Source organism: Macrotis lagotis, chromosome 3 (assembly GCF_037893015.1).
Source record: "Macrotis lagotis isolate mMagLag1 chromosome 3, bilby.v1.9.chrom.fasta, whole genome shotgun sequence".
Lineage (NCBI taxonomy): Eukaryota > Metazoa > Chordata > Mammalia > Peramelemorphia > Peramelidae > Macrotis > Macrotis lagotis.
Window position 1 is genome coordinate 290,732,346 of NC_133660.1, and position 27,350 is coordinate 290,759,695.

At 45.4% G+C, this 27,350-nt stretch overlaps 1 protein-coding gene across 2 annotated transcripts in view; it reads left to right on the forward strand.

The window, feature by feature from the left end:
• Positions 1–4,916: 4,916 nt before the first annotated feature.
• The window catches only part of OSBP (oxysterol binding protein), a 32,236-nt gene continuing 9,802 nt past the window's right edge, over positions 4,917–27,350 (forward strand). The window contains exons 1-10 of one of the 2 annotated variants that reach the window (XM_074231414.1): positions 4,917–5,417; positions 9,982–10,190; positions 11,737–11,987; positions 16,941–17,139; positions 17,406–17,508; positions 17,828–17,882; positions 18,086–18,217; positions 20,502–20,747; positions 22,100–22,220; positions 27,173–27,276. In XM_074231414.1, coding sequence (XP_074087515.1) covers positions 9,995–10,190; positions 11,737–11,987; positions 16,941–17,139; positions 17,406–17,508; positions 17,828–17,882; positions 18,086–18,217; positions 20,502–20,747; positions 22,100–22,220; positions 27,173–27,276 — 1,407 coding nt within the window. In that variant the 5' untranslated portion in view covers positions 4,917–5,417; positions 9,982–9,994. Of the gene's footprint in view, positions 5,418–5,618; positions 6,005–9,981; positions 10,191–11,736; positions 11,988–16,940; positions 17,140–17,405; positions 17,509–17,827; positions 17,883–18,085; positions 18,218–20,501; positions 20,748–22,099; positions 22,221–27,172; positions 27,277–27,350 lie in introns of those variants that run through there. The other variant, XM_074231415.1, reaches the window with a different exon arrangement.

Below are 27,350 nucleotides of genomic sequence, written 5' to 3' on the forward strand. Positions count from 1 at the left end.
TGTGTGGAGAGAGAGGGAGAGGGAGAGAGACTGACCTTATTTCAGGGCAAGGTGTCTCAGCTGCTGGCCTGTACCTTGAAGATTATTTCTCAGGCCTTACTTTGTGCCTCACAGAGGCACTATGGCAGATAAAGCCGTCCCCGGTCTCTACCATGGACTGCTGCCACTGGACCTCTGCAGCCTATTAGTATCTCTCTAGTCATTCTGTCTCCAATAATCCTTTCCTGAGAACAGGAAAGACTAGATCCAATAGGGATGGAAGCAACAGCAGAGTCTGGCATTTCACAGGCCAATGGCAACAGACTGACTAGGAAGAACCTGAGACTTTTCCCCTCTCAGGAGGCCTGCAATAGTTCCTGCCTTTTTTGCCACAAGGAAAGACATTGATCTGCATACTTTGAAGAAGAGAGAAATGTCCTCCCAATCTGTGTCTTCAAGCAACTTCCAGATACAGGTTTGCTAATTTACATGTTCTCAGAACCAGGTGCTCACTGAACAGTCTCCATCTGTAATTTCATCTTATTGGATTCTGCCCATTATTCTAGACTACAAAGATCATTTTGGAGAGGAGTCTATTGTCTGATGTGTTAGTTATCTCCAGCTTCCTGTCAGTGAAATTTAAGCTAGTTAAGGATGGAAAATATAGGGTTTTTTTGTTTCTGTATGCCCCAAACAAAATAGATGCATTATAAATGTCTGTTGAATCCACATCTCACATTTAGATCCATAAATTTAATAAGCATGGAATTTCTGCTTTTATGTTAGTCATAAAACTACTGAAAAGCACAGAAGAAAGACCTGCGGCAGTTTCTGATTTAGCAAGGAACTATTAATGATTATTTGTTGGATACCATCAATTAGTCTCAAATTCACCTAATCAATCAACCAAAAGACATTTATTAAGCACCTACTCTATGCCAGCCACTTTGATGGGGGCTAAAGACAGACAAAAAAATTGAAACAGTCCCTACCAACTTTCAGGATGCTTATATTCTACTCTGCTATCTTCCAGTGTAATAGTGTCAATAGGCAGAAACAAGACCAATAATTCACACAATGAGATTCTTGTAGGCTGAGTATTGACTTAGTTTGAAAATGTTCCATTATGGATGTTTTAATGTAATTTTGTTAAATATTTCCAAATTACATTTTAATCTTTTTGAGTAAGCTCTCTGGATTGTTGTGGGTTGTGTGTTCCACATCTCTGTTATAATACATCTTTATTTTATAAAGAATATCATGTTTATGTTTATGTCTTTTCTTTTCTAAAAAATAAATTTTATTGATGACCAAAATTTTTCCCAGTATCTCCCCTCCTTCCCTTCCCAAAGAACTATATATGTGTGTGTATACACACACACACATTTTTAAAGAAAAGAGAAAAATATTAGCAAACTGAACACAAAAAAGTCTGAAAATATGTGACCCGTCTTACCCTTCCACTATTGCAAAGTGATGGAATTAGGGTATCTTCTTATAACTCTTCTTTGGTGCTATATTTATTCTTTATAATTTTGCATTCACTTTAGATTTTTTTTTAGTTTTTTTTAGGTTTTTGCAAGGCAAATGGGGTTAAGTTGCTTGCCCAAGGCCACACAGCTAGGTAATTATTAAGTGTCTGAGACCGGATTTGAACCCTGGTACTCCTGACTCCAGGGCTGGTGCTTTATCCACTGTGCCACCTAGCCGCCCCCACTTTAGATTTTTTTTGTCTGTTGGCATGGTGGTCTTCAGAGTGTATATTGTTTTCTTGACTCTACTGATTTCACTCTGCATCAATTTATGTAGATCTTTTCATGCATTCTTTATCATATCATTTCTTATAGCATGGTAATATTCCTTGACATTCATGTGCCATGATTTTTTATCAGTGGCCTCCTTGGTGTCTAAGTCTAGTGGTAGACAAAATTATTTTGAGTAATTTATCATTTGTCACTGCCATACGCTGAAATACATTCAAAGTCCTTCATAATCTAGGTCCCTCCAATCTTTCCAGTCTTCTTGAGTAACATTTGCTCTGATCCAGTTAACTGGTTGATCCACAAACAAGATATTCCATCTCTTGAATCTGGATATTTTTCTCTAGCTATTCCTTCTTCAATTTCTCCTGATTTTCCTGGCTTAAGGTCCAACTAAAATTCCATCTTTCACAGGAGGCCCTGCCCAACCCCTCTTCATTCTAATGCATCTAGTTAAATATTTCCATTTTATCCTGTGGATAGCTTATTTATATATGTTTTCGTGTTGTGTACCCTATCAGACTGTGAGCTCACTGAGAACAAGGACTGTCTTTTATCTCTTTTCCTACCCCAGAGACTGGCATATAATAAGTGCTTACTAATTAGTCTGCCACATTATGGGGTAGATGCCACCAGCACAATATCATTCATTACAAGAACATCTAGATGATCTCACCATCTACTGAACATTCCTCTTCAACTTGGGTTCTGTATTGGGTCACAGTAGAGAACAGCTTTAACATGGTACATGTCAGTGTCTCTCCTACTAGTTATGATCAGAGAGCCAAAGAACAAGATTATTTGTTTTTATATCTTCTAAGGAATCTTGATTTGACATATGGATGTAAGACATTTGTTAGATGTGACACCATACAATATTATACTTATTAAGACTGATATGTGAAGAAACATAGTCTCTAAGATGGAATATGATGAATTGTTCTTTAGAGTGTCTGAGACTAGCAGTCCTGCTGCCCATTTACAAATAACTGTCTTAAGATCAATTAGGGTAAAACACAGGAAAACAAAAAAATTAAAAAAAAAAGATGTGGCACCATATTGGAAGTGAACTTTAAAGGATTCTTCAGAATTCAACAGATATGATAGACATATAGAAGATTGTGAGCCAAAGTCCAAAGGCAAAAGGTATATTTGTCAGATCAGTTTGGCTGAACCACAGTGGGGCTAAGGGTTGGATGCATTTAGAAAGACAAAGCATGTATGACTATTTTATAGAGAGAAGATAAAAGAGTTTGTTTATTCTGGAGGCAATAGGGGAACAGAATAGATTTTTGAGCAAAATGAATGACCAGACCATGGACCACATAATGGAAGAGTACTTTGGCAACACAATGAAGACATTTCAGAATCCACTGCAGTAGGGTGGTGTGTAGGGTGTCCTTTTCAAGAGCAGTAGTAAGAATAGACACACAGAAATAGAAGTGACAAGATAGAAAGTGAAGGGGCAGCTAGGTACCATAGTGGATAGAGCATCTGCCCTGGAGTCCCTGAGTTCAAATCTGGCCTCACACACTTAATAATTACCTAGCCTTGGGCAAGTCATTTAACCCCATTACCTTGGAAAAATTTTAAAAATTTAGATAATACTCGAGAGTCCCCTTCTGGACTCCCTCAATCTTCCCCAGGTGAGGTTAGAGGGGGCAGGAGACAAGGTACTCCATCAAGATCTACCAAAACACCAATGCTTAACCAGCCTTTCCAGTCTCTAATCCACTCCTGTGGCGCTCAAGGACAGCAGGTGATGGTAGGTAGTGTACAGAGCTCCCCACACATATAGGGAAGCTGATGAACCCGGTGCCAGAATCTGAAGCCTGAATGGGGAGGCTTACGGCACATGGAGGACCATCTGGGGACAAGGGGGAGAAGGCTGACTTTGAGTTCTGGCTTCCCAATGGAGCTATGGAGGCTGATGCCCAATTAGGGAGCAGGCCGTGCCAAGGCGAGGTGCCCATGAGCTCCATCAGCATTTACGGGGTTGGGAGGTCTTTGAAGGCTTCATTACAGCAAGCGTGCCTCAGTGCTCTCCAGTCTTCAAAGGGCTGGGGGGGTGGAGGAAGAGGAGGAAGAGGAGGAGGGGGAGGGGGAGGAGGAGGGGAGGAGGGGGAGGAAGAGGAAGAGGAGGAGGGGAGGAAGAAGAGGAGGGGGAGGAGGAGAGTAGGGGGAGGGGAGGGGAGGAGAAGAAGAGGAGGAGGGGAGGAGGAAGTGGAGGGGGAGGAGAGGAAGAGGAGGGGGAGGGGAGGAGAGGAGGAAGAGGAAGAAGAGGAGGGGAGAAGGAGGAGAGGAGGGGAGGAGGAGGAGGAGGAGGAGGAGGAGGAGGAGGAGGGGGAGGGGAGGAGGAGGGGAGGAAGAGGAAGAGGAGGGGAGGAGGAGGAAGAGGAGGAGGGGAGGGGAGGGGAGGAGGAGGAGGAAGAGGAGGAGGGGAGGGGAGGGGAGGAGGAGGAGGAGGAAGAGGAGGAGGGGAGGGGTGGAGGAGGAGGAGGAGGAAGAGGAGGAGGAGGAGGGGGAGGAGGAGGAGGGGGAGGAGGAGGAGGAGGAAGAGGAGGAGGGGAGGAGGAGGAGGAAGAGGCGGCGGCGCCCAGGCTTTCACCCTCCCCAGCACACGGGCACTGCGTCCGGCCGAGGTCCCGGCTCCCTCCGCGGGGGGCGGCGCGGGCCTCCTGGCCGCGGACACTTACACTGGGGGGGGTGGGGGTGGGGGTGGGGGGGGGCCCCCCGCAGGACCCCCGGGCCCGCGGTCGGCCCTCGGCTTTGAGGCTCGCCCGGGCTCCTGTCCCCTCCCCTCCCCCCAGCCCGTGAGCCCGGGGCGCGGGTTCAAGTCTCCCTCGGGGCCGGCCGAGGCTCCTCGCGGTTCTGCGCCCCTCCCCCGCTCGGGGGCCCGGGGGGGGGGGCCACACGCAGGCGCCCCAGGCCCGTTCCGGGGGGGGGGCGCGCGGGGCGACCGCGGAGGATTCTGGGGCCGGAGTGGGCGGGGACAAAGGCCCAGGCTGAGAAGGCCCCGCCGCCAGCGCGCCTGCGCCGAGCCAGGCCCCGCTCTCCCCCCCCCTCGGAAGGAGGCCACGCCCACGCCCGGTTGGTCCCCCACTCGCATTGGCTGCTGTGGAGCCCAGAGCCGCCATTGGTCAGCATCAACAGGGCCACTCTGTCGAGACTCCGAGGCCTGTAATTTTCCCGGGACCCCCTCCTTCCCGGCAAGGGTCCCCTTCGGCGTTCAGCCTCAGAAATGCCTTTTCGCCGCCTAGTGAGTGGCAACGGCACCCACCAATAGAAAGCGGGGATGCCGAAAAGCGCCGACCCACCGGGACCTCGATTGGCTCGACGAATGTGACAGTAAGCCGGAGCAGCAGGTGCCCAACAACCAATCGGTGAGGGCGGAAGAGGGTATGAGGAAGGAGTGATGGAACGGGGTGACGTGGCGGTGACGGTGACATAAACTAAAACGAGTGGCGGAAGCCGGGGCCAATCACCTACGCGGCGGGTTGGGCCCGTTCCCTCTTCCTCTGAGAGTATGGACGACTTCCAACCCCCAGGACCAATGAACCAGGGCCTCGGCGTGATTGGCCTCCCCGGCACCCAACCGGCGGAATCTCTGGCGGAAGTGTCCCACCCAGGTGTACTTTAGGGTGGGGCTACCCGACCAGCCCGGGGGACACGCCAATGGTAAGGGATCGCCGCTCGAGCGGCAGCTGCGCCGGCCAACGGGGGCCCTGCGCTCGGCCGCCGGTCCCGCCTCCCGGCCGCTGGACGGGCGGGGCGTGGACGTTGCGCGGCGGCCGCTGCTGCGCTCGCCGTGTGTCCGTGAGTGAGTGTGTGCGCGAAGGAGTCCGGGCGCCGCCGCCGCCGCTGCGGGGCCGCCGGGGCCGGTGTCTGGGCGCGATGGCGGCGACCGAGCTGCGGGGCGTGGTGGGGCCCGGCCCGGCCATGGGCGCCGCGCCGGGCGGCGGGGGCTCGGGGCCGGCCGCGGCCGGCGGAGGAGGCGGCCGCGGCGACGCCGGGCCCGGGCCCGGGCCGACGCCGGGCCCCGCGGCGGCCGCGGCCGGGGGAGGCCCGGGCTCGGGGCCGGGCCCCGCGGCCGGGGGTGGGGCGGCGGCCGGCCCCGCCCCGGCTCCGCCCTCGGGGGGCTCGGGCGGCGGCGCGGGGGGCTCGGGCTCGGCCCGGGAGGGCTGGCTCTTCAAGTGGACCAACTACATCAAGGGCTACCAGCGGCGCTGGTTCGTGCTGAGCAACGGGCTCCTCAGCTACTACCGGTGAGTGGAGGCCGGGACCCCCGACCTGCCGGGCCTCCTCAGAGCGGGGACCGGCCGGGGCCAGGAGCCGGCTTCCCGGGGCCCTGCTTGCGGGCCTTTCGCGCGTCCTCCCCTGCCCCGCAGCAGGAGTGGGGGGCCGACCCGGACCCTCCGCCCGGCTCCCTCGTCCGCCTTCCCTGCTGGGGGCTGGTCCGAGAAGCGGCCGGCCACCTCCGCTCCCTTCTCCACCTGCCGCCCGGGCCGTCCGCATCCCGGCGGGCCCGGGGCGTCCGCATCCCGGCGGGCCCGGGGCGTCCGCATCCCGGCGGGCCCGGGCCGTCCGCATCCCGGCGGGCCCGGGGCGTCCGCATCCCGGCGGGCCCGGGCCGTCCGCATCCCGGCGGGCCCGGGGCGTCCGCATCCCGGCGGGCCCGGGGCGCCGCGCCGAGAGCCCCCGGGCGTGCCCGCGGAGAGGCCCGCGCTGCCGGCCTGGGGCGCTGTGCTTCGCGGGCGGCGGGTCTCTTTGTTGTGCTCGGTTCTGCTCCGCCTCCGCGCACGGGGCCCTTGTTGGACCCCCACGATCCTGAAATTCCGAACCGAACGCTGCCGTCCTGCTCAACGAAGTAGGGTCCCCCAGACGCAGCCCAGTGGGTAGAGCTCTGCCCCCGAAGTCCGGAGGACCCCAGTTTCAAAGGAGGCCTCAGATACTCACTAGCTAGGTGGCCCCCAGCTAGTCACTTTCCCCATATTGCCCAAGAAAATCCAACACAGCTACCGTGGAAATAAATTACCTGGTTCCTTAGCCCCTAAAAAGACTCTCCTTCCGTTGTATTTAGGACAGCACAGGGCAAAGGAGCCATCCAGGTAGAACTAGCTCCTTCCAAAGCCAGGTTTAAGTAACTAGTTTAATTGAACAGAAGTGTTCGGTAGAAGACAATGGGTTCTTGCCCTAATGTTTAGGCCGATATAATTCCGTTCACAGGTCTAAAATATTAAATGTAGGATGGCTCATATAAGATGCTTAGCAAACGATGAATTAAGATCTTTTCCGAAGGACTGTTCACTTCAAGTTTCAGGAGACTCATGGCTCACGCCATAATGTTGGATTTTTGCATTCGCTAGCCAGCTCTGCATGTCTGCCCCTTCCCGAGGTAGCAGTCGGATTTTGCTCAACCTGTCCTATTTCTTATATAAGCCTGAGTGGAGCACAGAATTTAGACTTACTTGATTTTTGCTTTACCTCATCTGATTCCTTCCTCTCCAAAAATGACACGTAAACAAGGAAGCTTTGTCGTGGTGACTTTTCCCAACTCAGATTCCTGACAAATCCATTTTAGTCTGTTAGGGTCTTGGACTTCCCTGTGGCCTTATTGTCTTAGTCCTAGAGAACTCTGTTAGTTTTCCAGATAGACTGTGACTATCCAAGCAGATAAAATAATCCAAGATATATTGAGATTCAAATACAGAGCAGTGGTTCTCAAGTATGGGTTGGGGATCCTTGAGGATCCTTGAGACTTTCAGGAGATTCATGAGGTCTAGACTTAATATAATATTATAATATATTGTGATAGATTAAATTGTGATATATATTAGTAATATAATATTACTAAAATGCTTTCATTTCTAATTCTGTAAACATCAGTAGGTATATACTTAAACAAAAGAGTAAGGTGCACTGGGACCAAAGAGTCTGAGAATTTGTGTTATAGATTTTCCTTGTCCCTTGGAGAATTCTATTCACATGCCAACCAGCCAACAGGCTCTTATAGAACTACACTTGGGGCCACATTACCATATTGCTTGCAGGTCAGGCTTGTGATTTCCCTGCCCTTGATGGAGCTCCTTACTTGTCCCCTTTGTATACTTATGAATTGTGCAGTATGGTAGAGGTCCAAGGCCAGTGGGCTTGGGTTCAACTTCTAACTGCCAGCCATCAGCTGTGGGATGGTTGACAAGTCGCTTCACCTCTTATCTGCAAAATGGGGAAGATAAAACTTGTGCTGGCTCCCTCCTAGTAAGCAGTAAGGAATGGGCTAGATGGGTATGCTGCTTTGTAATTCCATCTGCCCCTCCTAAAGCAATCCCTGGGAGACTGGTCAGATTGTCCTTCCTTGTTGTGGGGAGTCTGGTTTTTAGCCTTTGTGCTTGTGCTCTGCATCCCCAACCAGCACAAATGTGTCTTTATATATGGCAGTCTAGGATATGGAAATGAAGCATCTGCCTGGCCTTTGAAACCCTCAGGTAAGAAGTTCTCTGTGCAGGGTTCCATTATCTCTACTATAATTTTTTAAGGGAAAAGCTTTCAGGCAAAGAAGTAACACTTCTTGCATATTCCTGTAAGAACTCCCCAATCTCAAGCATCATGTCTCCTTATTCACTCGGCCTTTAGAAGGAGTCCTCTGAACTCCACAGAACTGAATAGAATCAGACCTTACTCAGGAGTTTTTAAAAAAATCTCAGTCCTTCAGAGGGGTCAGAAAAACTTCTAGATTCGAAATGGTTAGTTTGGGGATATCACACTGGGTACAAGAGATTCCCGTGAAGTAGCCTGTGGAAATTGCCACCAGGAAGGAATGTGATGAAGGGGCCAGGTGGTGCCCTTGGAAGGGCGAGCCAGGGTGTCAGCTGTGAGGGCCTGGAATTTGGCCTGTATTATTCATAGAGTAACCGAAGCCTGGGGAGGGAGAGGGGTGGTGGCAAATAGCCTGCTGCCTGGGCTCAGGTTACCGTGGATCAGGTAGAGGGAAGGGGAAGGCATGGTCTGTTGAGAAGCCTCACTTTTTTTTTTCATAGTTGGGGGGGAGGGGAATGGGGAGACACTGAGTGGGCAGAAAAAACTGGATTCTCCTGAGCAGAGAGTCAGCAGACTTTGCTCAGCCCTTCCAAACCTTTTTGGAAAAGGTTTGTAATAAGCTTCCCTTTGGAGCAAGTAGGAATTCAGGACATTCCAGGTGTTTTAGTCCCTTAGCTAGGAAGAAAGAGAACTTGGGGCTGGCAAAGGACTTTGATCTCTTCATGTTTGTGGCTTGGACAGAGTACAGCCTAAGTAACCAGGCTGTTTCTTGTTGGTAGGGCCTGGGAAGCGGGCAGGTCGACACTGGGAGGGCTCCAGAGCCTTGCACATTTCTGCTTCCCTTGTAAACATATACATTTAACTGAAGCTTATTATTTAATGAAAACTCTCTTGCTGGTTGTTGTGTCGCTGAGCGGTGCATTAAAGCTCCAGAAGTTGCTGCTATTAATAGACCTGCCAGTCAGGGAGCTCTGGGGAACTTTTACAGCACTGATCAGAGCGGGCTTGCTGGATCTCACCTAGCCAAGAAGAGCTTCTCGTCTAGTCAGTGGGGCTTAGGAAGGAGCCGAGAGGAGGAAGACAATGGCTGGTTGTTCTCTTCTTGACACCCATCTTCCCCCCACACACAAGAGAGGTTACTTCAGAGTAGCGGAACTCCACACTGCATTTGCTGAGCTTCGTTTCAAAAAGGTCCGAGAGACTTTTCACACCTTCCTAAAACGTTGTTGGACTGAAAATGATGTTAGCAGCCAAGGCTAGAGTTTTCATCTTGTCTCATCCTTACATCGTTGAAACTGTTGCAGAGATAGTTAACCTGTTATAAGTAGCAAATGTGTTGCAAAAAGCATCTTGTGAAGGGGCTGCATCCTAAACTGAGCCCTGCAGGCCCAACCTGTGAGAAGTCACTGAAGTACTCAGCCATTATAACGTCATCAATTAAGTCATTCTACTGAAGGCAAAAGGTATGACAGAGCAGGGTGGTGTTCTCTGACTTGGAACTAGCATTTATAGACTTGGAAGATAACCCCACATAACCTGCCTTGCATTTTAGAACCAAACAAAAAAATCCTAACTAGAATTTGCAGGTTTGTGAGTCTGCTAGCTTTGCATTTATCTTAGGGTATTGCAAGGGAATGGAATGTGATGAGGGATAGATTTTCAGCCTTACATTCTACCTGGCTTGTCTTTTGTTTCCTTGGTGTAGATCAAAGGCAGAAATGCGTCACACCTGCCGAGGAACTATCAACCTGGCCACAGCCAATATCACTGTAGAAGATTCCTGTAACTTTATCATCTCTAATGGTGGGGCTCAGACCTATCACCTGAAGGCCAGTTCAGAAGTAGAACGTCAGCGCTGGGTGACAGCCTTGGAACTGGCCAAGGCAAAGGCTGTGAAGATGCTGGCAGAGTCAGGTAAGTGGGGGCACAAAGGAAGGAGAGATGCCCATGGTGAACTTCTTGTTAGTGTTAAATGCTCTTTGGGCCCATCATGCTCTGCTGATGTCGACCTGCTGTTCCCCTGTGTCTTTTGGGTACAGTTCCCCCTAAGTTTCTATTATCCCATAGCAATATTCTTGTAGATGTATTCTATTAAGAATTCTTCTTTTTTTAATGCAAACTATCCACCTCATGCTTTAATATGACTTTACAGGTCCAAGAAACACCATTGATTAATGGCCTTAATCTTTGGATTACTATATACCTAAATCTAGGATGCAATAGGATTTCCACTCACTTCTCACTTCACTGTTGTAGGATTTGATTTCTGGATTCATTAATTATTCATTGCATCCTAAGACCTATATCCCAGACTTGATGGCATCTCTCTGTCTTGACTTTTCATTTGAGTCTAAATCATTGGACAGAAAATAAATCTCAGCAGTTTCCTTAAAAGTGTAATTGCAGACTTCCCTGCCTTAAAGCCCCATTGCTACCTTGGTTTCTATAAAGTGAGTTACATTTTTCTGTGCTCTTGATTTTTCCATCCAAATGGTCCTCCAGGGAAACTGACAGAGTGCTCCACTATAGCCAAGCTGCATGGCTATTTATAGGCTGGTAGGGTGGTCATTCATAGGTCTACTTTTTCTCCTCACCGCCATGCCATTTTTAGGGTTCGTATAGCAAAGACAGCATGTTACTGTAAATTCATGTTTATGATTCCATTTGAACTTGGACCTTTTTCCCTCATTAGAGAGATTTAAGTGGATTTCATACTTTTTTTTTTTTTGCAAGGCAATGGGGTTAAGTAGCTTGCCCAAGGCCACACAGCTGGTAATTATTAAGTGTCTGAGGACACATTAGAACTCAGGTCCTCCTGACTGCAGGGCTGGTGCTCTATCCACCCTACCTCCTAGCAGCCCCTGATTTCATACTTTTTAATGCTAACTTAAGCGAGATGTTGCACTCCTAGGGCTAGTGGCTCTTAGAAGTAAACTTCATTATCTAGTCCTGTGAACTAGAGAGTTAGTCAATCTCCTACTACCTAATGCAGTTTCCCAGGTCTCAGAATGAACATCTTTTGAAATTTCCGATCCCTAAGCCCACCTTTCTAGAGGTAATTTAGTTCCAGTTCTCGAGTTTTGTGATGTGGACTTTTGTCCACAAGAAATTAGACTGAGATTCTTAACTCATTTCATACAGGGCCCACCGAACAACCAACAGATGGTAGTGGATTTTCAGTAACAGTCAGCTTGGGCTGGATTGGAACCGGCAAACTAGAGGTAAAAGAAAGGCTCGAATAACCCACTCCTGAGCCCAGGAGCCATTGAGCTCTCCCTTCCTCATCCCTGCCCTGGAATCAGGTGCTCAGTTAGTCTCCCTAGGGCCTCTGTGTTGGTAAGAACTCTGACCACGAGAATCACCAGTGGCAGGCGTGTCTCAAGTTGGTGGACTCCTGATTGGTTCCCTGGAAAATGTGCCCTGGCTCAGCATCACCTCACTGCATTGTTTTCTCTCACAGATGAATCGGGAGATGAAGAGTCAGTCTCTCAAACGGATAAGACAGAACTGCAGAACACCCTCCGTACCCTCTCCAGCAAAGTGGAGGACCTGAGCACATGCAACGACCTCATCGCCAAGCATGGCACGGCACTTCAGCGCTCCCTCAGTGAGCTCGAGTCCCTCAAATTGCCTGCTGAGAGCAATGAGAAGATCAAGCAGGTCAATGAACGTGCCACGCTCTTCAGGATCACATCCAATGCCATGATTAATGTAAGTCAAACCTCATACCATGTGGCCCTTGGCTCCCTTTCCTGACTAGAATATAAACGCCTGCATATATGCTGAAATTGGAGCTCTGTAGCATAGAACATCAGGCTTCGCCTCACTGCTCCTGGAACTAGAATTGCTAAGCTGGTTGCTTAAAGGGGAACCGGGCACCCAGCTGAAATGACCCTTTGCGTCCTGCTCAGGTAGAGACAAGGGCTCTCTGGGGACCCAGAGTAAAGTCTGGTTCCTACCCTGCTTGTGTATGTTGGCCCAGAGAGGAGTAAACTGGTCAGGTAGATAAAGTATTAGAGGGAACTGGAGGACACTCGAGGACACTGTCCGGTTTCACTACTTGCTTTCAGAGGTAATTCATGTTTTAAAAAAAAATTCTTTACATTTTGGGGACTTTTCTGGGGAGGGGACAGTGTTGGAGTGTGTTCTGTCACAGGTGGATCTTGTTGGGAGGATTGGGAATGTGGGGAAAATGCTTCCTCTGCTTTGTTAGGAACAAATGCTGGGTAAACAGCTTTTATGACCTCTAGACATTGTGTAGTAAGTACAATGTAAGCATGGAGAAAAAACAGCAGCAGCCAGCGAGGATAACTCATTCAGGTCACACTTAAACATTAGAAAGATGATGGAGAGGAGGAAGATCCTTAAGAAAAATAGTTCTTTGGGTAGTTTTTTTGCCTCTTAAATCAAATGAAGGCATGATGAGATAGAGTGAATAATGTCAAGGTTAGCAGTTAGAGGACCTAGATTTGAATCCTCACTCCTTACTACCTTCTTGACTTTGAACAAGTTGCTTCTCTTCTCTGAGCCCAGTTTCCTCACTAGTAAAAGGAGAGAGTTGGATGAAAAGATTTTAATGTTTCCTTTGACCTCCAAATTCTGTGTAGCCATTTATTTCATGGGGCCTCTGTGTCTAGTTTCAGGGGTATTCCTAACTACTTAAAATTAGTTTGATTTAACTTAGTTTCTAAATACCAAATTTTTCTTATTAGCAGCACAACTAAATGCCCCCTTATTATTAATAGACAGTGCCGGTAACTTATATTTTCATATTATTTTTTCTAAAATGTTCCAACAGATACTGTAGTTAACCTTATAGCTAGAATGCCTCATCACCTGCTTCTAGCCTGAGAATTTCTGCATTAAAAGGCCAATTCAAATGTCACCTCCTCCAGGTAATCTTCCTTGATATCTCTAGTCAGTGATGACCTTTTTCTCCCATAACATTTTGATTATATTTTTGTACTGTATAAATATAGTAAGAGTTGACACAGGGCTTTCCAGATTAGCTCATCTGATTCTCAAGACAGCCCTGTGAGATGACTACCAGGAGTATTCTCCTCATCTCATAGATGAAAAAATTGAGGCTCACAGAAACTCAGTGACTTTGAGCCCATGGTCACTAAGTGTCAAAAGGCAGCGTTTGGAATTGGAGTCTTTTCCCAGCTCCAAACCCAGCCCCCCTTTCTCTGTAAATATCTTGAGACCAGGAATTTTATATCTCCCCCCCCCCCCCACCAGTCCCTGGCACTTCTGTGCATGCAGTCAGAGTTTAATAACTGTTCAGCATGAGTTGGGGATTCTCTTAACTTCAGAAGGCAGCAAGAGAATGACTTGTTTGAGCCATCTGCTCAAGAGGAAGGAATGTAGAAAAGTGGATGATCTTCATGATTTCTGCATTTCTCCACCATTGAACCAGTCTTTCTGATTCCAAGACCCATTGTCTTTCCCCAAAACGACCTGTCATTTAAAAGATATCCTCTGACTCCATTAGTTCTCTTATGACATCTTTATCAAAAAAGGGAGGTGATTAAGGCAGTAGCAAATAAATTTACTTGGAGCTTTTCCTAAAAGAAATGATAAGAAAGCAGTGCCGGTGATGTGGTGGTGTGGGGTAGCACCCAAGCTAGACTTGGAGTCAGACAAGAGGGAGGGTTGCTTCCTACCTCTTATGTTTATTGGTTGGGTGACTATGGGCATGTCCCTAAAAGCTCTGAGCCTCTGTTTCCTCTTCTATAAAACGGGGATAATAATACCTGTCATAATTCATGGCAGAGGCAGGATTTCAGTTTTGGTTTTCTCTTGACTCCAGGGTCAGCAAGTGCTCTTTTAGGCCATGCTGACACTCTGTTGTTCTTTTGAATTATAGCTGTACATGAACGTTAATGCCATCAGAATGGGGACTTAATCTCATCAAATTTTCTATCTCCCCCTGTTTTTTCAGTTGATATTTTATTTTATTTTTCCAAATAAATGTTAAAGTTTTTCAACATTCATTCACATGCATATGCATATTTTTTAAGTTACATAATTTCCTTTCACCTTCCTTTCCCAACCCCTCCTCTCAGTGGCAAATAGTCTGGTGAATGTTGTACATACACATTTGTGTGTTTAAGATGTTTGCAGATTAGTCATTTTCTATTTGAGGAATTAGGATTAAGGGAAAAGAAAGAAAACCATGACACAGGGGAGAAAAACACAAGAGAAAATTTTTAAAAAGTAAATGTAAGAGACAGCTAGGGTGGTGCAGTGGATAGGTCACTGACCCTGGAGTCAGGAGGATCTCAGCTCAAATCTGGCCTCAGACAATTTAATTACCTAGCTGTGTGACCTTGGGCCAAGTCACTTAACCCCATTGCCTTGCAAAAAAGAAAAAAAAGTGAATGTAGCATTCTTCCAGATTCTGTAGGTTTTTTGTTTGTTTTGTTTTTCTTCCTCTGGATGTGGATAGCATTGTCCATATGAGATGTCCAAGAATTGTCCTAGCTCTCTCAACAGCTGAGAGCAACTGTATCCATCAGGGTTGATCATCTCACAGTGATGTTGTTGTTAATGTGTACATTGTTCTCTTGGTTTTGCTCCCTTTGCTTAGCATCAGCTCCTGTAATTCATTCCATACTTCTCTAGAGTCTGACCAATCATGGCTTTTTATAGAACAATAGTACTCCATAGCATTCATATTACCAAAACTTGTTCATCCATTCCCCAATTTATGGGTATCCCCTCAATTTCTAATTCTTTACCACTACAAAAAAGGGCTGCTATGACTATCTTGAAACATGTTCTCCCCCAATTTCTAACACAGAAAGGATGATATATAATGCTTTGTGTAACCTCAAATGTTATTTAAATGTTAGATATTATAAAAAGAGAGAAAAATCTCTATACATAGACATTCCAAATTTAATTGAAAAGCTTTCTCATATTAGAATTTGCTCAATATTGTCCTTTAATTTTTCATCTTTTCTCTCAATCACATTGAACTCAATGGGGATTATTCTTCATGTTTTAAAAACTTTGGTACTGTACATCTCATTCATTGCAATATGGCAAAGCATTATACAAAATGCCAGGGCCACAGAGATGAGCAGTTGCCCAGGCCCACTCCAAAGTAGTTTCCTGTATAGGGAAGGGGACTCAGACCAGATTTATACAAGATATGGGGTTGGATTCAGTCAGGGGAGAGAGATACATGAAGAAGACTGTTGGGTGCTTTTGAGGAGGTAAAATCCTTTGAGTTGAGGGTGAGGGGAGTTGTCAGGGAAGGCTTCCTGAAGGTGCCACATTCAAGCTGAGCCTTAAAGGGAGAATGCAACTATTTATTTTCAGAGATGGAATATTATCTTGGTCAGGTTACTTTGCTTGTTAGTCTTCCCCTGGGCTGCCCTCAGCCTTTTCTCATTTGAGTATTCTGTAAAATGCATTGTGCTTTTTGTCTGTATGTTCTTGATTTTCCACTTAATGATGAGTCTGTATATTAAGATTTCTATGTTTGTTAGCAATGAAACTGGGAAAATATATTGAAAAGCATTTTCTCAAGGAGAAATAGACTTGTTGTATCTTGAGAGATTAGTTTTCTAGACTTTCAAATCTTCCTGTTTTGTTTCTTTGTAAAAATAAGGTCTTTTTTCAGCTCTCCTTTTCTTCTTTCAAATCAAGGTGAAGGTGACCTGACCTTACCAGATGACACTGAATCCTTTTGTGATCCTGAAGTTTGAAACATCAAACTTTTCCTTTACTCCCAGTTGTACTTTGACTTGACTTCACTTCTATCAAGTGAGAACCAAAGTTTTTGAAACATGAAGAATAATCCCCATAGGTACAATGTGATTGAGAGAAAAGATGAAAATTAAAGGAGAACATTGAGCAAATTCTAATACGAGAGTGCTTTCATTTAGATTTTGAATAAAGTCTAGGTGTAGAGGAGATTTTTCTCCCCTTTATAACATCTAACATTTAAACAACATTTGAGGGTACACAAAGCTCCATCATGGTCACTCTCAAATCCAAAATTAAAGAGGTATTTTGTTAAAGCAAGCCCCAAAGCATCACCTGCTCTGGACCCATTTGCCCAGTTTCAGTGAGTTTGGCTAAATATTCTTCCCTACTTGGTGCAGGATTCTTCAGCCTTTTTTAAACCCTCAGCTCTCTCTCTCTGTTTTTTTTTGGGGGGGGGGGTTAAGTTTTTGAAAGGCAAATGGGGTTAAGTGGCTTGCCCAAGGTCACACAGCTAGGTAATTATTAAGTGTCTGAGACCGGATTTAAACCCACGTACTCCTGACTCCAGGGCCGGTGCTTTATCCACTGTGCCACCTAGCTGCCCCTCAGCTCTCTCTCTGAAGAAGACTCTTGAACTCTTTTTGTTTCGCCATTTGCTACTTGATCCTATCTGCAGAGATAGATGTCATCATTTGTGGTATCACATGTGGCATTTCTTTGGTCCTTTTGGCCCCAAGAGCATTAACAAATTAAGATTCTCCCACAGAAATGTTCTTCTCCCCTGAATTTGTCCTCGATCATAGTGGGAAATTGGCCATCACTGATCCTCAGGAATATTGCGCACCATGCCTGGTCAGGGTAAAGTTTCTCAGCATGGGAATCCTTTACTCAGTGGGGCTCTTAAGTGATCAGATGAATGACCTGCATCCTTCTGTGATCCTCCAGGCTTGCAGGGATTTCCTGATGTTAGCCCAGACACATAGTAAGAAGTGGCAGAAGTCTTTGCAGTATGAAAGGGACCAGCGTATCCGCTTGGAGGAGACCTTGGAGCAGCTGGCCAAGCAGCATAACCACCTGGAGAGGGCTTTCCGAGGTGCCACAGTGCTACCAGCCAGCGCCCCTGGCAGTGCCGGATCTGTGAAAGGTAAGCACTGGAACTCTGGATGGGTCTGTTGCATCACTTGGAGGCTGGTGGTTGCAGCCAGAACCAGAGCGTCTTAATGCCTCGTGTCCAACATCACTGCTCCATTCCCTTTATTTCTACATAAAGTTAGAATCCTCTCTAGTAGACTGGCTTTCTGCCTTTGCCTTATTTTCTCTGATCCATACTTGCTGTGTTGGCATTTGAGAATTGCTCAGGATATTGGGAAATTGGAGATAAAGAGTGTCAGCCTGGCCTTCCCCTTGCAGATCAGATCTGTTCTGGCAAAGGAGATATGAGTGATGAAGACGATGACAATGAATTCTTTGATGCTCCTGAGATCATCACCATGCCTGAGAGCTTGGGCCACAAGTAAGTTCATCTTGGCTCTCCACCCCTCCAGGATCCAAAGCATCCGACCTCCAGGAGGTCAGAGGCCTCAGAGACAGCAAGGTTCGTCTTGATGTTTGCTCCCTAGAGCTGGACTGGGCCCTTGGGGCACGTCAGGCTGTCTGCTGGCTTTGTGCATTACTCACTGTGGCCCATTTTCTGCCCAGTGCTATCATTTTTCTGACTTACTTGTTAAGAGCTGTCTCTGCAGTCCAGCACCCATTTTACTTTGAAAAGACAATGCCTAGAATGAGAACTTGACAATCTTGGTCTAATTCTCATGCTTTTTCCATCCATTCAGACGGACTGGCAGCAATATCAGTGGGGCCAGCAGTGACATCAGCCTGGATGAACAGGTAGTTCTCCACTGTGAGAAGGGTTATTAGCAGTTATAGGAAAGGGACAAGTTTATTGGTGGGACATTTTGAGGGAAACTCCAGGTGACAATTCACTGGGAACGAGCTAGGAGGAATATAGGATTTCACCTTTTGGGGATTTTTGGCTTTTTGTTTGTTTGTTTCTGTAGGGTGTAATTACCTGCTTCTTATCTCACCTCCAGTATAAACATCAGGTGGAAGAGACAAAGAAGGAAAAAAGAACACGAATTCCCTATAAGCCAAACTACAGCCTCAATTTATGGAGTATAATGAAGAACTGTATTGGAAAGGAACTCTCCAAGATCCCAATGCCGGTGAGGCTCTGCTTGTGGAGGTAGACTGGTATTTGCACAGACCTTTCTTGGGAGGGATCTGACCCATGTCAGTCTCTGATCGGAGTGGCATATGGCCCAGTGGAAAGACCATGACCTTGGTGCCAGGGGAGATCTCCTTGCAGCATGCACTAGCTCTGTGACCTTGGTTGAGTAGCAAACCCCAGTCTCCTCCTCTGGAAAGTGAGAATAAGACTATTTGTACCACCTACCTGTAAAGGAAGCATTTTGTAAATCTAAAAAGACAATAGAAATATGAGTAGTTGTGACTGTCAGCTGAATGTAGCTCTTGGGGTTCCTGTCTACTAGGGTGAAGGCTAGAGTGGGTGCCTCTGGGGCTGGTGGCAGCCCTGGTGTGGCTTTCTTTGCACAGGCAACATCATGAATTCAGAGCCTGGAGGAATTCTAGAGATTACCTTGTCTTACCTCCTCCTTTCAGAAAGAGGAGAGTGAGCCTCCGGATATCACAGAGGTGGTAGGAAAGGACAGAGCAAGGTGGGGAGAGGCCAGGACTTTTGGCTCCATTTTTAGTTCTTCTTCCATTCTCTCCCTGGAGAGGTGAGATATTAGAAGTGCACTTGGCTACTGTTGTTTTTGTTGGAATTTCAGTTCAATTTAACTTGATCCATACTTGTGCCAAGTCATTCTCCCTTGGGGAGGGAGAAAGGGCAGGTGCAGCCCAATCTCCCCAAATAAGCCTGGTGCAGTGGAGAGTGCTAACAGGGCCCATCTGGATGTCTCCTGAAGTGAGGAAAGGCCTTCCTGGAAAATAAGGAACTTTTTAAATTTTGAAATGACTTCTCCTGAGGAACAGTTGTTCTTGCTCCTTCTCCCCTTAATCTCAGAACCCCTGGTGTCACAGCCAGGAAAACGGAGGAGGAAACTAGGAGGCTTTTAGAGCCTGGACCCTGCAGCAGGGGATGGCAAGAGACAGAGCAAAGCGGTCCAGGCAGAACTGACCAGCTTAGTGGTCACCTGCTAGCGCCCCGCTCACACTGCCCAAGATTCTCTTGACGTTAATAATGCTTATAGAATTCCAAAAATTATTTTTTGGGGCTTCATCATAACTTTTGGTTTTGGTCTTTTCTTTGTTTTTAGGTTTTTTCAAGGCAAACAGGGTTAAGTGGCTTGCCCAACGCCACACAGCTAGGTAGTTACTAAGTGTCTGAGACCAGATTTGGACCCAGGTACTCCTGGCTCCAAAGCCAGCGCTTTATTCACTATGCCACCTAGCTGCCCCTTGTTTTTGTTTTTACAAGGCAATGGGGTTAAATGACTTACCCAGGTCATACAGCTAGGTAATTATTAAGTGCCTAGGGTGGGATTTGAACCCAGGTACTCCTGACTCTAGGGCTGGTGCTCTATCCACTGTACCACCTAGCTGCCCCATCATAAGTTTTAAAAGTTCAAAGGTTCTGAAACAGTTATTGGGCTATCGGTGAGTCATCTGTAGCATTAATTTATTTACACCTTTTTGGTTGAGATCATCTCCAGTGAAGGAGTCAGAATTGGAGAGGGAACAGAAGAACATGTGGGGACATGGAGGGTAGAATCCCAGGGCTAGAAGCTGGGAAAGGGGGCCATTTGTAGAAGGGGCAAGGGCCTCAGGGAATCCCACTTGGAAGTTCTGCCCAGAACTGGCCTTGGGCCAGAAGCTGTCTTCTTCCCTGTACTTCATTATTTCGTGTCATCATTTATTTCTAGCACTCAGAACTTAGGCTAATATTATCTAGCTTAGTCACATTTTGAGTCCACATTTAGTGGACTATCCTGGAAACCTAAGCAAACCTAAGGACATTTCTAACATTGTCTGGAAAAATACAGACATCTACATTTCCAGCTTATTTTAGAACTGCAAAGAATAATTCCAAAAGTCCCTTTATAAACTGGGAACTTCCTGTATCTAAAATTAAGCCTTTACACTTAGATGCTTGAACCCCCCCCCCCCTTCTTCCCAAGCTCTGCAGGTGTGTTCATATAAAAGTCTTCTTTACTAGTTGCCTGCTGCGAGTTCTGACTTCCTCCCCAGGAGAGAGAAGTTCATTTGCAAGACTGAGCTTGGAAATGAAGCCCTGGACCAAAAAGGGCTGTGCCCTCCTCCATTGACTTACTTTGACCAAAGCTCTCCACCTCTTAAAATCTCCATTTCTTAGTTTGCAGAAGAATAACTACCCAGTAGATGTAGTTAGTATTTTATTGCCTTGGTTGTTATAGGCTTTTCTGGGTATGTTGAATAAATGTGGCATTTTTCTTCTTTTCCTGTCAGGTAAACTTTAATGAGCCCTTGTCTATGCTCCAGCGCCTCACTGAGGATTTAGAGTATCATGAACTATTAGACCGAGCTGCAAAATGTGAGAACTCCTTAGAACAGCTGTGCTATGTAGCAGCTTTCACTGTCTCCTCCTACTCCACTACTGTCTTCCGAACTAGCAAGCCATTCAACCCACTCCTAGGGGAGACTTTTGAGCTGGACCGACTTGAGGAGAACGGTTATCGATCCCTCTGTGAACAGGTAAGGGATCTTCTAGAGAGGGTGCAGAATTTGGCGGCCCTTATGGTAGCCTCTTTACGTGGAGAAGAAAACTTTCATGATTAGTGAAATGACTTGCAAATTTTTCATCACAATTAGTGAAATGACTTGCAAATTTTTCAATAATATCATTGTATCCTGGCCTTTATTCTTCCCTTTAAGCTGTGATGGCTGATGATCTCATGGATCCATTTGTTCTCATGGACTTATAGGTATCAAGAATAGTTTTCAGTATTGTTTATGGCAGCCCAATATAATGCCCCTGGGCAGACAGAACTCCCCCCCCCCCAAAAAAAAAACCCTAACTGGGGCAGCAAGACTCTCTGAGGGAGAGCAACATGTCCCAGTCAAGTCAAATGGCCACCACTGCCTAGTCTGCCATCTAAACATTCCAGACCTTGAAATCAGAATCAGTATCAGTATCCCCAGTCCAGTCTCCCTCCCCTCCTTCTAGCAGGCACCATTGAGGGGAGAAGTCATTCCTAATCAACACAAACACAGCAGATGGGCACAAGAATCCTGAGCTTGTCAACACCCCTCCCCACCTCTCACTGGACATTCTATGTCCAGCCTAGCCCTCTAAGGAGGTGGTTTCTTTGGAAAAGGGACCAATCATCCCTGCCAGCTGCCAGCTGTCCACAGGGCAGGAAACACCTACCACAGGGCAGGTAGGTCAATCTAATATGAGTGAGACCAGAGTATCCTGAGAGAGAATAGGTGGTGGGTCAGACCACTTTCACTACCATATCTCCTTGGTCCCTATGCCCCAGAGCCTTGGCAGTGGGTGTGCTCCCATCCCAGCTCCTTCTGCTATCAGCTTGGAAGCTGCTCCTGCTGGTTTTGCAGTTATAGCTGCTGACCTCCTGGAAGAGGAAGTTCTCATCCAAAAAGTGTTTTTCACTGTCAGATGGTTTAACTCCAGAAACTGATGGGATCTTATCAGGGGCACTGACCTTAAGGAAGAGACCTTGCCATCTGCTTTACAGCTGCATGCTCAGGACCTCAGTGCTATGGCAGCACCTTGAGAACAAAGCCAGATATGATTCTGTTTATATCCTCAGCCTTAGCATATCCAAAGAACCAATGCTTCATTCATTCAAAGAACCTGGGCCAGGAGTTAGGAGAACTGGGTTTTCCCTTTGAGTGCTACCACTTCTGGGTAGACTTGGACCAAGTGCTTGCCCTCTCTCTGCTTCAGTATTCGCTTCATCTATAAAATGATGAACTGAATTGACTATCCTCTAAGAACCTAAAAGCACAAAAATTCTATTATAAAGGGAAGTTTTTGTTCCCTTTCATTTCTAACTCATATTTTTATTTCTCTTTTCTTCAAGGTGAGCCACCATCCTCCTGCTGCCGCACACCATGCTGAATCCAAAAATGGCTGGACATTACGACAGGAAATCAAAATCACCAGCAAGTTCCGTGGCAAATATCTGTCCATCATGCCCCTTGGTAAGGCGAGCACGCACATGCATGGGCACACACACCCCACTTTGTAAAGTGCTTTTTAAATGCTTTTAGAATAACTCTAGCTAGACCAGAAACTCAAGATCTAAGTCTCATGTCATTTTTTTGTTACAGGAGAGAGACAATCCTTTATCTGCCCCAAATAGAGCTACTCCTCAGATTAAGAAAATCACTTTATTATAATATTTTTATATTGTTGTCATTCTTATTTTCCAAAACTCATACTTTAGTTTCTTCTGTTGGTAATGTGTTTAAGACTTTTCAGTTTTGCTCAGTACCTTCTAAATTGTAGAGTAGTCTTTTAGAAATGCTTAGTAATAGCTGATTTCACTATTTGCTCTGAATTGAAGGGTAAAGAGCAACACCAAATTTCTCTTTAAGCTGATCAAGAGTTCCTAACCCCCTTCTTTGGAGCAATAATTCCCTGCTACGGGCCTCCACATAGGGGAGTGATGTACACAGGGTACCCTCTGGATACCAGGTCCAAATGAGCTTGAACAGGACATGTAACAATTGACCCTTAAGAGTCTGTTTTTTGGGTTGAAGTGACTCATTGTTTACAGCTTTTCTTCTCTTTGTAGTATGCTTCAAGAAAGTGGAAAAAATGGCCTTGGGCAAGCCACTTAACCCCGTTTGCTTTGCAAAAAAAAAACAACTAAAAAAAAAATCAGCCAGAAATGTATGAAGCACCTGCTGCATACCCTTGTGGGTACCATGAATACAAAGAAAAACAATTGCTCCTGCCTTTAAGTAGTTTACTGTCTACTTCAGGACATTACACGTAAATCAATAAAAAGTAGAAGGTCAGAAGGAGTCAGGGGGAGAGGATTGACTTGGTTGCCCAGAAAAAGGGTCCATTGAACCTGAAATTACTAGTCAGGATTTTCTGAGGCCCAGGGGTTCAGGAGGGAGAGCATTCCAAATATGGGGGTGGGGTGGGCAATATACTTGGACAGTGGTCCAGAATTTGAGGGGTGAGTTTGGAGGACCAAAAGCAAACATGTTTGTTGGAGTGCATGGAAGGGAAGGCTGTGAAATAAACTTGGCCAGACAGATGGGTGCCAGGTTGTAAAGGGAGATTGCATTTTATCTGAAGGGTGGTTGGAAGCCAGTGAAGATTTTGAGCAGGGGAGTCTAGATCTCTGTTTTAGGAACATTGTTTTGTCAGCTGTGGGTAGGACAATGGAAGACTAATTTGAAAGTTCTTGCAGTAATCTGTGCAAGAGATGATAATGATGGAGACTAGGAGACAGATACAAAAGGTGCAATGAATGTTGAATTGACAAGGCTTGGAAATGACTGGATGTTGGGTGACTAGAAAGCAGAGGGCCTTTGGGAGAAGGGGCAGACTTAGAGGGGGTAGCACAGGAGATCTGATGTTGGATATGGAGAGAACCTCCAGGTGGGAAGACTCAGCAGGGGGTTGTTGGTCTTGATCTCCAGATCCGGAAGGCTAGGTGTGTAGAGTTAGGGATCGTTAGAATAGAAATGATCATTGATCTTATGGAAACTATTGAAAATCACCCCTTACCTGGAGCTGGGATAGAAATGTTTAATTAAATGTTTTTTTCTTTTCAAATGAGAATATGACTTCAGAGGAGGCTTGTCTTCCCTCCTTTTAGATGGTGAACTTCAAAGTGGGGGCTGGTGCTTAGGTGATACTTAATAAATACTGCCTGGAGTTTCAAGAGGACAAGTGTTGCAATAAAGTTTTCACTTCTCCAAATTGGCAATCTGCACTTACATTCCAACTCTATCGCTTCATTATTTAATATCCTTATGACCCTGGGGCAAGCCACTTAACATCTCTAGGCGTTGTTTCCCCATGTTTAAAATGAAGGGGTTAACATGGGTCAATAATTTTGAAATAAAGGGTGATATAAAATAAGTAAATCAGAGGAACATTGTAATTTTTACCTCTCTTTTATCTCATGGATAAGAATTTGAGACCAGACAAGAGATAGTGAGGATCAGGGAAGTAAAATGAATAATTTTATTTTTTTATTTTATTTTATTTTATTTATTTATTTTTAGGGGTTTTTTTTTGCAAGGCAAACGGGGTTAAGTGGCTTGCCCAAGGCCACACAGCTAGGTAATCATTAAGTGTCTGAAACCAGATTTGAACCCAGGTACTCCTGACTCCAGGGCTGGTGCTTTATCCACTATGCCACCTAGCCACCCCTAAAATGAATAATTTTGATTAAATGAAATTAAAATATTACTGCACAAAGCCAATACAACCAAAATTAGAAGGAAAACAAGAAACTGGGAGGTGGAGAGTGAGATTTACAGTATGTTTCTCTGATAAAAGCCTCATTTCCCAAATATATAGGAAACTAAGTCAAATTAATAAAATTTGGTCAAAGGGATGTGAACAGGAATTTCTCTGATGAAGAAATTAAAACTGTAGTCACTTGAAAAAAATGCTATAAATCACTATTTTTTTTTTTGGAAGGTGGTGGAGTTAAGTGACTTGCCTAAGGTCACATAGTTAAGTAAGTATTAAGTGTCTGAGACTGAATTTGAACTCAGGCCCTCTTGACTCCAGGGTTAGTGCTCTATTCATTACTGTCATCTATTCACTATTCACTAGCTGCTCCTGTAAATCATCATTGATTAGAGAAATGGAAATTAAGCAACTTGATTTATCTTTACTCCTAATATGACAGAAAAAGATAAATGCTGGAAGGGGTGTGAAAATATAGGAACATTAAGGCACAGATGCTGGAGTTGTGCATAGGAACATTAAGGCACAGATGCTGGAGTTGTGCATAGGAACATTAAGGCACAGATGCTGGAGTTGTGCAGTTGTACAGTCATTCCACCAAACAATCTGGAACCATGCCCAAAAGGCTATAAAAAAGATCATGCCTTCTGACCCAGCAATATCACTTCTAGGTCTGTACCCCAAAGGGATCAAAAGAAAAAGGACCTATTTACACAAAAAATATCTATAACAACTCTTTTATTGTTTGCAAAGAATTGGAAATTAAAAGGATGTTTATCAGTCAGAAAATGGCTAAACAACTGGTGTATAATTGTGACAGAATACTAGCTCACCCAAAGGAAATGATGAGGGTGGTGGTTTTGAAAAAACCTGAGAAGACTTAGATGAACTGACACAAAAATAAAGTGAGCAGAACTAGAATACTATAACGTATGAATGCTATTGCTGTAACAATGGGAAAGCCTTAGCTATTGAATCATGGCAGTCATTCAAGATAATTCCAAAGGACCCAGGATAAAAAAAAATGGTATTTACCTCCAGAGTGAGAACTGATGAATTATAAGTGCAGATTGAAACATTTTCCACTTTATTTTTCTTTCCTTTTTGTTTGTTTTTAAATGTAACTGATATGGAAATGTTTTATATGATCTCACATGTAAAATTGAGATAGTCCTTGCTTTCTTTATGGGTGGTATGAGAAGGGTAGGCAGGTGGGAGAGAGATTTGGAACTCAACATTTTTTATAAATGAATGTTAATAAAATGAGGGGATTGAAATAGAAAAGATGAAAGGTTCCTTTCAACTCTTTTTTTTTTTAAGGGTTTTTTGCAAGGCAAATGGGGTTAAGTGACTTGCCCAAGGCCACACAGCTAGGTAATTAAGTGTCTGAGGCCGGGTTTGAACTCAGGTACTCCTGACTCCAGGGCGGGTACTCTATCCACTGTGCCACCTAGCCACCCCACCTTCAACTCTTAAAACCTATCACTCTGGATTTAGTTTGGGGAACTTGTACTTTAGGACTGAGACAGCTAGTTGGCACAGAGTTAGACTTCAAGTCAGGCAGACTCTTCCTGAGTTCAAATCTGACTTCAGATACTTATTAACTGTGATCTTTGAACCCTCTTTGTCTTAGTATCTCATCTGCCAAATGAGCTGGAGAAGGAAATGACAAATCTCTCCAGTATCTTTGCCAAGAAATCCCCAAGTGGGCTCACAAAGAGAAGATTGAAAATGAGTGAACAACATGCACTACCTCGAGCTGCCCCTATAATTTAGCTACTGCACTACTGGATGGCAGTACTGCACCACCACCAATAGGCCCAAGTCCAAACCCTCCAGGTGTTCATGGCAAGAGATGGGTATTTTTTTGCCTCTTATATCTGCCCAGCTTCCACCCCTTCATAACATTAAAAATTAAATTTCTAGGAAGTCAGAAAACTTTGGTTTTGGGTCTGTACCTTCCATTGTCTAGTTGTGTGATCAGAGCAAGCCCTGGTGTTCTCTTATTTGATAAGGATAAAGGTTGGATAGTAGGATCTCACAGGTCTCTTTCAACTAGAAAAGCTACAGTCTATGAAATTCAGAGGAGTAGAAGTAGGAGCTGGTGATAGACAGATGACATGATCTGTTCATAGTCACATGCAAAGTTGGTGGTCAGGCTGCAATTTGAAGTCTCCAGTTATCCCACAATCTTTTGGCTGCTTTTCCTGCTGGACACCTACTTCTTGATCTGTTAGATCTCATCTGGCCCATCTCAGTACTATGGATGCCCATAAGGTCTGTAGAGAGGCAAGATTGATTTTCAAAAAAGTTGAGATTCTTTCATTTCCATTTCTGTTGGTATAAATAGCTCCAGTCAATATATATAGATTGTCAAAAGCTTTTTCAGCAGATTGTATTTTATTCATTTAACCAGTATTTATTATGGGATTGTTTTTGTCACTTTATTTCTTGGTGTTTTTTTTTTTTTTTTGCAGGGCAGTGGGCTTAAGTAACCTGTATTTGTTATGTATTTCTCATTGAGCTCCTATTTGCATGGTTGCTAGACAAAATTCATTGTAATAGCAAGGTGCTTACCTATAGGACTTTAGCACTCTTATTAAAGAGCAAATTAGAAAAAGCACAAAACAATTTGTCACAACCTGGAAAACGATCTATTTCCTTTTCATAGCAATTTTATGCCAGTCATTATCTGTATCTCTCTCTCCAGGTAGCATCCATTGTATCTTCCATGCCACTGGTCATCACTACACTTGGAAAAAAGTCACCACGACAGTGCACAATATTATTGTGGGCAAATTGTGGATAGATCAGGTAAGCTAAGGTGCCTACAGGGTCTCTAATGTTTAGAGGCCATCTGCTTAGGTGCAACTTTACAGACAAATATG